We start from the raw sequence: 11,967 nt of genomic DNA, 5'->3' as shown, positions 1-11,967 counted from the left end.
CCCCCAAGTCATACTTCCACATTAAGGTGAGCTCACGTGACCGGGAGCCATTTAAAACAAGAAACCAGGAAAAGCTTTTTTTTGAAAGGAACTCCAAGATGGCGGACGTTTGACCCACATCTGTCAAACATCTCACAACCCCCCAATTCACGATATATTTTAATGGAATGTTGTTTTTTTAGAGGTCTGAAGTAAAATATAGGTGGTCCGTAGTTTATTTATGACATTTCAAGAATGGGCAGGCGGTGGTGAAAGTCGGTTACTGCCATTTTCCAGTTTTTATTCATTTTATTTTATTATTTTTTTACTTTATACAATAGCATACAACAGTACCTGAAGGTATAAATCACTCAACTTACAAGATTTTGAGAAAAGAAGCGCAGATTTGAGATATGAGCGCTCTATGGTGATCGTGACTCACTTCACAACAAGCAGCAGTTTGTTCGATTAATTTTGACAACAATCCTCCGAAAAAAAGGCTTTCAGCTACTTAACGACACCCCCAGTTGTAGTTTACTGTCGAACAAAAGAAAATAAAGAGAATCCCACTTTATCGATAACGACCACGCAGTTTAGCCTTTCAGCCCGCTTGCTAATGCTAAGTAGCATTTATGCTCAGTGATTTAACCCTATAAGCAACAAATTGAATACTGTCGCAGTAACACGTGGAGCCTTGCAATACAACGGCACTTAGTGATATTCTTTATCATCAGTAAAGAACGACTAATATTAGTGCCATACTGAGGTGAGAGGAATTGCGAAGTCTCAATGAATCGCATATCCATCTGGCTTAAACTGACAAAGTGTTTCATTCTTTTTAAGGATTCGTCATGGTCTAAGTAAGTATATATAGGGAATGAAAATAGATATATGACGGTTTATCTAATGGTTGAAGTGTTTTTGACACAAATATTTACCCTAATGACATTCCGAGGTTATGACCGACGAAGAAATTTGTGCGACGTATGAAGAATATGTCATCACGCTGCGCGAAATGGCACGCTCATTCCCCACCGTGCTGACTGTTTTTCATTTGTTTTATATTGATGGCCTATGAGTGTTTTTCATTAAAGGATTGACTGTCGTCATGACGTATCAGGGCTACAAATGGTTTGTCACGGAGTTACGGTAAATATAGAACCGCATACAGAAACATTGATCTATTTAGAAAAAGACTGGGAGTTATGATCACGAGTATACTTTGCCATCATGGGGAGAAGCTAAGAACACTCGTCGTGGTTTATCCTTCAGGCGTTTGCCGAGCTGAAATCAGTAGCCAGATCTGTTTGTTGTCTTTTGACGTTGGAGAGGGATGTTGCATTTTGAACCGTCGACATCTCACGCTGATCTATTGACTTCTGATTGCGGATTTTGAACCCTCGAGATGCTCGCTAAGCTCAAATGCCACCAGATTTGTTTGTTGACAAGCTGTTTGACTTCTGAGGCCCATTTTGAACCCCTGACATGCTCGCTCGCCCGCTGAGCTGAAGTGACGCCTGACTTGTTGACTTTGGCGACATATTTTGGAATCCGAGAGATTCTCACTGAGTGAAAGTATCTCTCTATATTTTGTCGATGAGTTTGGTTTTGACTTTCGAGGCGTATTGGGAGCCCCTGAAATGCTCGTTGAGCTGAACCCTAAGCAGCTTTGTTGATTTCTGAGGCATATTTGGAAGCCTTGAGATGCTCGGATTTGCTCATGCCGCTGAATATTCAGACATCCGTCATGCTTTGTGTGACTTGTGAGCCCTTTTAAAACTCCTTTTGCACATGTTCCGTCAAACAATGGGGCCCCCCCTCCCCCCCCCCCCCCCCCCCCCCCCCCGGCGTCATGGAATGAATCACATGGCGCAACCTGACAGCTCGGGGAAAAAAAAAAAAAAAACCTGTCTCTCTTTCCTGTATCCTCTCTGAAAGGTTTGATGATGCTGTCGGGAAGCGAGACGGACGATGACGATGGCGTGGACGTGCCCCTGGACCTGTCATCCAGCGGTGGAGGCGGCGGGAAAAGGAAGCGGCGCGGCAACCTGCCCAAGGAGTCGGTGCAGATTCTCAGGGATTGGTTGTACGAGCACCGCTACAACGCGTACCCGTCGGAGCAGGAGAAGGCTCTCCTCTCCAAGCAGACGCAGCTTTCCACACTGCAGGTACGTATCCCCCCCACCACCTCACACACACAAAGGCGACCCTCCAAGCAGGGGGGGGGGGGAGTGGGAGGAAGTATGGGATGAATCATTTCCTGTCAAAACATGACACTTTACTGCATTGGAGGTCGTCTGCTTTTGTGGCGCAACTCCGCAGTGCGCGAGGAGGAGCAGGAAGAGGAGGGGAGTCGTGAGTCAGTGAATGCTGAGGAATTTCCCTCCCTGCAGCCGTTCCCATCCCAGCTGTCTGGGAACAATGCGGAGTCATTTACATAGCTGCAGCCAGTTACGACTGGCCCGCGGAACCAAAGAAAACAAGACAGTTGACCCCCCCCCCGATTGTCGCTATGACGATGACCGTTTTATTGCCGCTTTTTTTTCCCCTTCTTTTTCTTCACGCCAACGGCGCTGAAGTCCAAATCTAACCTGTGTTACAACACAGAAGGAGCTCGACGGGAAAGCGGAAAAGTGCACAGCTCATCAAAATAAGCCCCCGTAGTAAGGGTTTGACTACGAAACCAGTTTGAATTTAAAAAAAAAAATGTAAAAAAAAAAAAATCGTTCTTGATTGCCAAGATGCACGCGCATCGACTCTACTTCTTCCGCGAATCAACCAACTATCCTCGAATCGTATCGCGCCCCCCTGTAACGGGATACGTATCAAATAATTTGATGATTTAAGACGGGGGTCGGCAACACGCGGCTCCAGAGCCGCATGCGGCTCTTTTGCGACATCTAGTGGCTCCCTGGAGCTTTATAAAAAAAATGTTTGGAAATGCAAAAAGATTTTGATAGTAGGCTAATATTGCTCGAATAGATATAGATACATGTTGCAACTCCGAAAAAGGAGAGCTGTGGTGTTGTTTTTTTAAAACGTCCTCTTTATTTATGCTTCTAACAGTCTCGACAAACACAGACACGTCTGCGTCGGACTGCGTGCCTTCTCTCTTCTCGTTCGACTCGAGAGGCATTCAAAGACAGCCTGCGAAAAACGGAAATTCACGATCACTTCACTGACACTAAGAAAAGCGAAAATAATGCACCAAAACAAAACAAAAAAATCAAGCGAGGAAATCACAAAATTAATTCTATGGTGGCGTTTGTGAACACACAACAAAGGAATAAATAAACAATTCTGAGACAGTCCAGTCTCCGACATACATACAAGCATGTGTTTCCTTCATTGTAAGTTTTATAGAAGGCTTTTAATTTTTTGCGGCTCCAGACATCTTTGGTTTTTTGGGGTTTTTTTTGTCCTATATGGCTCTTTCAACATTATGGGTTGCCGACCCCTGATTTCAGACAGCCACACACGGCCTCGGTAACCTGCGATCGTGTGATGTCATCTAAAATATCGAAGTTTTTGAGCTTTGTGATTGGTTGTTTTGGTAGGTGGGATCGGTCGTTTGTCACATTGACTGGGGAGGTTTATTTTCTTAATGAGGTGTGTGCTAGCTGAGGGGCTCACGTCAAGGGTTGGGTCCATTTTCGCCGATTTTTTTTTTTTTTTCCCTCTTAGAGACTTGGGAATAGTTTTTGTTGTCGAAATGTCAATTGTCAGACGGCGAGGTTGTTTTTGGTGGTCTGGGCAAGTTACTGTTTTTGCAGTTAGGCCTTTTGATTCCTGGAAAGGTGTAATTTTTTTGGGGGGTCAGGGGGTCAACGCAGCGGGGATAGAGATCGCTCTGCTCAACAGGGTGATTGGTTCAGGGATCTTGTTGACAGTGGTGGGAAACGGGTGTTCCGCTCGTCAAGTGGGTCCTCTCAAGCGCTTCGTTTATTTGTTGCTCAAATGTTTTCTGAGACTGATGGCGCACGACGTTTTCCAGGTTTGCAACTGGTTCATCAACGCACGCCGGCGCCTCCTCCCCGAGATGTTGCGGAAAGACGGCAAGGACCCCAACCAGTTCACCATCTCCAGGAAGTGCGGCAAGGCCGGCGACAGCTTCTCCGACAGCTCCCAGTCGCCCAAACACAGCAGCAGCAGCAGCAGCAGCCCGGTCGGAGGTACCCACGACGACGGCGGCTACGACAAACGGGTCCTGCACCCTTCCTGCTTCGAGCCCGCCGCGGCCGGCGTCCTGAGGAAGGCGGCGTCGCCGTCCTCCTCCTCGACGGCGTCGCCCACCTGCACGTCCCCTTCGTCGGGCAACCCGCCCACCCGGCCGTCTGTCATCTGTCACACCACCGTCGCCAGCCCGACCGCTTTGCACCCGTCGTCGCTGAACTCTGATAAGGCGGCCGAGCGGCTGCAGGCGGCGCAGGCGCTCCTCAGGTGTCTCGATAAAGGGGCGGGCGCCCACCTCCCCGCCGGCGCCACCACAAGTACCGGCACCATCCTGGAGGGAAACCTGAGCCCCCGCAGCGGGCTCTTCAACACCCCTCCTCCGACCCCGCCGGACCTCACGCAGGACTTCAGTGGCTTCCAGCTCCTGGTGGACGTGGCCCTGAAGCGGGCCGCCGAGATGGAGCTGCAGGCCAAACAGTTAGTCTCCTAAAAGGGGGGCGGGGGGGACCCCACATTGACAAACTGTGAACAAGCCCTCTCATGTTTTTGAAACCAATCAAATTGTTTTTTTTGTTTTTTTTGTTTTTTTTAATAACAAAAACAACAGTATCACCGTGCCTTGGCTCGAAGATGTTTATCCATTTCATATTTGTATCTTATTTGCACCCCTGGGACCAAAACAAACACAAAAAAATGGGACAAATGCTACCTGTCTTACATCTGTCATCCGAACACGTTTCAGGTCCTGATGGATCTCAATGTCTTAACAGACTTTTTATTTCATTTTATGATTTTTTTTTTAAAATTTTTTGCTCTTGGCATCAACGTATTTACTACTGTAGTTCATGTTACACTATAGTTTGTCATTTAGCGGTTATGTCGTTTTACTTTAATGCCCACGTAAGGGACATATTCCTGATGAAAAAAAAAATGTAGCAGGTCGGGCCAGTGGACTGGATGATAACACTACAGGTTTCTTCACGCTGTTTTATTTTTATTTTTTTTGGAGAAAGACAGCCAAAAAGAAGCATATTCATGTACAATAGGACCACGTGTATAGATAATGTGACGACACGACGCCCTCTTATGTGATTTCTTTTCATACAGTGCAATGTTTGTGGCGAGCAAGAGGTCACGCGGGACTCAAATAAAGTTTTGTGGGGTTTTTTTCTACATTTCACGGCATTGTGGTGGTGTGTCGGCTAATTACCATAATCCTGCATAAATTAACACCCGGCCGTGCCAGCGGGGGTATTAAGTGACGCCAACGTCGTGTAAGTCCATTTCCTGTCTGGCCTTGACAGCTGTTCCATGGGCAAAGCTTCTCCACGGGGGTTCTCGTCTGCTTGCAAAGACACGGCCTTGTTCGTTCGTGTGCTCGCCGCTGCTTGACGACAGTTGTTTTAGTTATCAAGACTTTTGTAAATTTCTAAAACATTTGGAAAAAAATATTTAATGGGGCTTTTACTTTGCTTTTTTTTTTTTTTTTAACTTTTAAAATGGAAGGATTTCACAGTACGCTGCGTCAAATGGTGTGTGTGTGTGTGTGTGTATATATATATATACAGTCATACCTCGGTTTTCGACCATAATCCGTTCTAGAAGGCTGTTCGAAAACCGATTTTTTCAAAAACCGAAACGACGCTCTTTTTTAAAAAAAATCTTTACTGAACACGTCTGGTCAGTAATGGAACGCTACACGAGGAAGCGTCACTTCCTCGTGTAAGGAAGTGATATATATAAGGGTAGTGCAGAGGTTAAGGCATAATTACGGGGCGGCGTCCCCGTGGAGCGCATCGCGCCGCCCTTTTCCCCTGACTGTGTCTTTTGATTGCGGCGCGATGGAAAACACATGTAGAGAAAGCAGAAAAATGGCCACAGGGTTCATTTTAATGCTCGCACACGCGTGCCATCACATCCATTAAACACGTAGCAACATTAATTACAAAAAAAAAAAGTCTGCTCCATAAGATTATCTGATTTCATTTACATAGGTGGGAAAAAAAAACATTCATTTATGTACAATTGAACTACATCACAAACTCCCTGCTACACCAGGAGTTGATATGTTCTTATCATGATGATGAACAGTGCCATTTTAGGAACTTGACACACACACACACACACACACACAATTCCATAAAAGAATAAAAACATAAAAATGAGCGTTGGCATCTAAAACACGCATCCACTTCCCCAAAACAAACAAACAAACAAACAAACAAAAATCCCACAAACGTCAGCTCGTCAAGAGCCTCTTTCACATTGACATCCTGCAAATTACTGCATCAGAGGAGCCAAAAGTTTTATATATATATATATATATATTCTATTCAATGTTGTCATTACTCTGTTATATATATAAAATTGTCACATCAGAGCTGTAAAAGAAGACCTGACATTAAAAAAAAAAAAATCCTGGGCGCACCCTAGTAGTGCTCCAGCACCATCCCTCTCGCTCTTGATTAGAACCCTGTACCGAGTTTATTAAATTTTTTATGATTAAAAAACAACAAAAAAAAAACCCTCTCTATCATCAAGTCCCCCTAAAATGTTTTCATACCACAAGTGTCAATAATTTTGGCGGATGGCCTTTTTTGGGGTGTGCTTGACCACTTCCCTCCATAAATATCCGTTACACGTGCCTTCTCCTTTCATATCGAGTCCAAAACTGTCACACCACGGTCTTGCAATTACAGCTCCGAAATGTTTTCTTTTGAAACGTCCAAAATTGTCGTGTTGACTTTGGACTCCCCCAACACTTTGTGTCACTTTCTCCTGAACAGAGACACTGGGGGGGGAAAAAAAAAAATAAGACGTCTTTTCCAGGTTATGTGAGAGGGGCTACTGATTAGCAGGCAAATCTTGTCACTTCAGTAACGAGTCCAATGGCACAAAACATGAGGTCAATTCAAACCAGCCGACTGGTCAGGTCTCCTAAACCGGCCTTCTAACTTCCTATGTGATGGCAAATCCCACTTGATTGACAGCAGAGACAACATATACAGTCATACGTACACATCCACACACACACGCACACACACACACACACACACACACACACACACACACACACACACACACACACACACACACACACGTCTTCCCCTGAGACCACCGTTGTGCTCGACTGTCCAAATTAAGGCGCAAAGGGAAAACAAAAAGGAGGGAAACACAGTAGAAGGGCCTCAAAGTCAGTGCGCCGGTAAACAGTCCCTTAATAAATAAATGTTTCCAAAAAAATAAAAAACAACAACAACAATTATGACTGCAAGGTGACGAGAAAATATTTATCAAAAATGAAATAAAAACATGCTGTGCTATGATCAGCGATTTCGCACAATGAGGCAATGGGGAGGGAAATGGCTCGCTGTTTTGTCTTAATACTGTCAATGATGATGTCATAAAATGATACCAAAAAAAAGTTTCTTAAAAACAACCCACCAAAATTATCTGAGAGCACCTGGACAGGTGCGTCGACCTTCTGCACACCCACATTATTAGGTACACCCACACAATGCAATCCGATGTACCAGCCTTGTGTATATTCTGCCTGAAAGGTGATCCTGCTTAGTTTTGACGCAATGTTATGATTCCATCATTTATACCACAGGTGTCAAAGTCAAGGCCCGGGGCCCAGATCTGGTACCCCATGTCATTTTATATGGCCCGCGGGAGCAAATCATGTGTGTCAACTATCATGATTCTTGTTGAATTCTGTACCGAAATTTTCATGGGTAATAAATAACATTGAGATTTTTTCACCAGCCCTCCAAGGGAAGCCATAACTCTGAAGCGGCCCGCAACAAAAAATGAGTTTGACACCCGTGATTTATACAGTACATAATTAAAGTGCAAAAAATAATGGCATGCTTTCATGAAGCTATTTAAAGTAAAATCGCAAAAAAAAATAAATAAAAATAAAAAAAGGAGTGGAATTTGTATCCAAGTTCATTTTCTTCAGGAATTCAAATTTGCGAAAAATACATCTCATGAAAATAAAATAAATTCAGTGATAAGCTAAAATGGCCACAAGGGGTAAACATAAGGATCATCTCCTTCGCTAATTGTAATGAAGTTAAAAAAATTTACAAAACAATGACATAACGTCACACTGGTATTTTATACAATGACACGAAAAAAAAATTAAGTGGAATTTACACTGAAGTGAATTTGCCTTCCGGGATTCAAATTTGCAACGTAAAAAAAGCACGATAGAAAATGACTTCACAAAAAAAATGCTTGTTTTGGGGCGAGACATTGGGTATATAAAAAAAAAAAATTATTTACATATGTAAAAATATAATCAAAAAAAATAAATAAATAAACAGTAAGGAATTTCTAAATAAAGATTCGTCGACCTTCGGGGATTAAAAGTGGTGTTGTAAAAAAAAAAAAAAAAAAATACAAACATAAATACTTAAGTTGTACAATACTATAAATCATGCTAACGTATTCAACCAAAATGACAACCCCGCAGAAGTAAATTTGATCAATGCCACGGCTGAATCGTTTGCATTGATTTTGTTTGTGCGGATGTACCTAATGTTTTGTCGGGGGGGGGGCGCTTCACGTTAAACCCTTCAATCGTCAATTATTATCTCTATTTTCAGTGATGTCTTTCTTCTCTTGGATTGTTATTTTACGTTAAATGGTCCGTAAAGCGCTTTGATACAGCTGCTCCATATTAATAAAGATCTATTGCATTGTAACACACTCAGACACACACACGCACGCACTTACTCATCACAGACAAGATGGCCTTTGTGGCACCGTAAACAATAATAAGAATAATAAATAATTGTGATTCTTTCAGTTTTCCGGAAAAGCTGCACACCCGCGCAGACAAAATGGAACCTCTTGACCAATGTAAGAGAATTTTGTTCACTCATCATGCTACAACATTGCACCTCATTATACGGCTTCACGAGGTTGTGTATAGAGAGCCCATGGCATGGGATTAAAAAAATAATAAATTGGGGGTACATCAGATTTAAAAATATGCTAATTTGTGGCCACGAAATAGATAGTTTGGGACTATGACTGAAAACTAGCATTTATGCTAGGTCCGGCGCATTTACGCTGTTTAGTCTTGTTTTGATTCATGTGCACTGTCCCAATGAAATAAATAAATGAATAGAATAGATAAAATCGAGACAGCGTGTGCACGGAATATACGTTGGCGGCTTTAATATCATTCCCAGGAACAACTTGGGTATGCTAGATAGCTAGCGAACAGTGTACAGTGATGCTTTGAGATGACTTCCGACTGAAGTTAATCGGGTTCTTTGATGCGCAGCGCTTTGTATTCATCTATGGTTGTGTTTTTGAAGTGCTTTCGAACTCAAGTTGGCTCATTTCCATTCATTCAATGAGGGGGATGATTTGAGCGTGGTCACAGAGCAATTTCCATTTTTATCTCAAGGCACCAGTGTATCTATAATGTGGCCACATTTAAAAAAAAAAAATGTCTGGTGCTCTGTAACTGATATAAGACATCATTAGAGTGCGAGTTTGTGTGTGCGCGGTGGGAAAGGACTCGAAGGGAGGTGTGGGTGCTACATTAAAGCTGAAAGAGGTGGGAGGGAGAGCACGGGGGCTCGATAAATAAATCAATAAATAATCCAAATATACTTATTTCCATGGCGACAGTGATGTGATAAAGTCCGTTAGCACCCTCACCATCCAGTGCTACTACTGCGCGCATGGCGTGTGTGTGTGTGTGTGTTTCATAATCGCGTCTGCGCCTCAGGGATGTAAATCTCAATGCTGTCGGCGCTCTCCGTGGCGGAGCTCTGGCGCACCGAGGCGGCGCGCTTGGCAGCGAGCAGGCGCTTGCGGGCCTCCAGACGCTGCCGCTCGGAGCTCTCCAGAGAGCGGTCCCTCGCCAGCGGGGCGTGGCCCTTCTGGGACCTCTTTGGCACAGGAGGGGGCGCATGTCTCTCCTGGACAGGTGGTAAAACACACTTAAGTGGCCTGGTGTATCCACCTCATCCAGGGGCCCAAAAAAATTTGAAAAAAGTAGAGCAAATAACCTCTTTTTTTTGAGGGGGGGTGCGGGGGGAGCATGCAGTGAATGTTTGTGGTGTTATGGTGGACGTAGGCAGCCATTTGTGAAGAAAAAAAAAAAAACAAAAACGAAAAAAGAAGCACAAGTGGAGATGGGCAGGCTCTCCAAAATGGCGGCTCACTGTCAACAAGACAAAAGTAGTGACGTCAGCAAAAAATGTAAACCATTAAAAATAAATAAATAAATAAAATAACACACATACACACGCGCGCTCGCACACACACATGCAAATAGGGTGGTGAGGCAAAATATTGATACCTTCGATATTCCAATATTTGGCAGAATAAAATTCGGACAACCAACTAATTGATACATTTGAAAAAGACATAATGAATGACATTTTTGGTTGAACTTTCAAGCAGAGAAAAATTGGCAGAAATCTACCGATTTGTTTTAATCAGTTTTTGAGGAGAGAGGTGTTAGAATGTTGTTTGTCTTATTTGAAATGTGTTAATGTGGGAAAAAAACAATCTGCAAAAATTTAAATCGGTTTTTGCTCCTTTGGAAAAAAAAAGCAAATTTCGTCCGATTTAACCGGCCGGCTGATTTTTGCAAAAAAAAAAAAATCGGTCAAACCCAAATTCTCACCCCTTCAAAATGGTTGTGCACTGTCAACAACGAGGCGCAAAACAAAAAGCAGGGACATCAAAATCAAAACCATGCAAAGCCAAAATATGAATAGAGTACAAGTATAACATTGATACAAAATTAATATTGTCACTTATGTCACGATACTCAATTTTTTTCAAGTTTCCTTGTGGTTAGTCGCATGACAATGTGATGATTTCCCCTCGTATATCGATTAATGCGCTATTTCGCAATATCAATATTTTATTAATTTTTTGGTTAAAAACTTGAGTTAGTCTGTGGTGCCCACAAAAACCAAAATGGCAGCTCACAGTCGACAACAAGCAATTATTTTGCTGTAGCGCAATCCAATCGGTATCTTTGGAACAGAATCGCAACATCATCGAATGATATCACCGACCCTGATCCAAACATACACAACAGTGGGAGCTAGCATGCAGGTTAGCAGCCATTAGCCATTCCCAAATAATAATAATAATAATAACAATAAGCCGGTAGCTGAAAAGGGGCACCTGGATCTCCAGGGGCGTCAGAGGCTTCCAGTTGTTCGCTTTGAGTTGGTGCAACTCGTCAAACTTGAGGCTGATATTCTCGATGGACAGCTGCAGCATGTCCCAGAAGCCAGCCAGGTCCTGGGAGACGGGTCGCGGATGCGCGTCAGGGTTCTGAGAGGAATGCAAATGCATGCCAATCATCTGTCGGAATTATTGTACGTCATGAAAAAAAAACGGTGAGATCAGTAAGATTGTGCATTCGTAATTGCAATGTTTAATCAATGCTGCACGGGTACATTATTAATATGGCGCATTGCTAATAGCAATGTGAATGATTACTGCTCGGGTATATTCTGAATATGGCACATTTGCAACGACGGTGTTCAATCAATGCTGCTCGGGTACATTCTTATAATGGTGCATTAAATCATGATGTCGTCGATACTCCTCGGGCGCTTGGTTGTGACCAAACTAGCTTCCATTGCAGCGCCTCGCTCCGTCTGCAAGCGCCTCACGGCGGCTCAGTCAATTTGCCGGAGACCGCTTGTGCAGGCGCACGCCGGCTGCATGCATAGTCAATGAGCGCCTCATTCATTCGTCCCATCGGGGTGGTTTGTGCAGGATGACGTCAGTGTCGCGAGTGAGACAAGAACGGGGGAGGGA

At 43.6% G+C, this 11,967-nt stretch overlaps 2 protein-coding genes across 2 annotated transcripts in view; one reads left to right on the top strand and one right to left on the bottom strand.

Annotated features, from left to right (window-relative positions):
* Nucleotides 1-5,327, top strand: part of tgif1 (TGFB-induced factor homeobox 1) — a 9,529-nt gene extending 4,202 nt beyond the window's left edge. Inside the window, exons 2-3 of the mRNA XM_019869488.1 lie at nt 1,918-2,147; nt 3,974-5,327. Coding sequence (XP_019725047.1) covers nt 1,918-2,147; nt 3,974-4,642 — 899 coding nt within the window. The 3' untranslated portion in view covers nt 4,643-5,327. The remainder of the gene's footprint in view (nt 1-1,917; nt 2,148-3,973) is intronic.
* Nucleotides 5,328-8,962: 3,635 nt separating this feature from the next.
* dlgap1b (discs, large (Drosophila) homolog-associated protein 1b) overlaps nt 8,963-11,967 on the bottom strand; it is a gene marked incomplete at its 5' end in the record, with an annotated part of 22,920 nt that continues 19,915 nt past the window's right edge. Inside the window, 2 exons of the mRNA XM_019869467.1 lie at nt 8,963-10,097; nt 11,323-11,475. Coding sequence (XP_019725026.1) covers nt 9,882-10,097; nt 11,323-11,475 — 369 coding nt within the window. The remainder of the gene's footprint in view (nt 10,098-11,322; nt 11,476-11,967) is intronic.

This window comes from Hippocampus comes, unplaced genomic scaffold (genome assembly GCF_001891065.2).
Source record: "Hippocampus comes isolate QL1 unplaced genomic scaffold, H_comes_QL1_v1.1 scaffold165, whole genome shotgun sequence".
Taxonomy (NCBI): Eukaryota; Metazoa; Chordata; class Actinopteri; order Syngnathiformes; family Syngnathidae; genus Hippocampus; species Hippocampus comes.
This window is presented reverse-complemented; position numbering and strand designations above follow the sequence as displayed.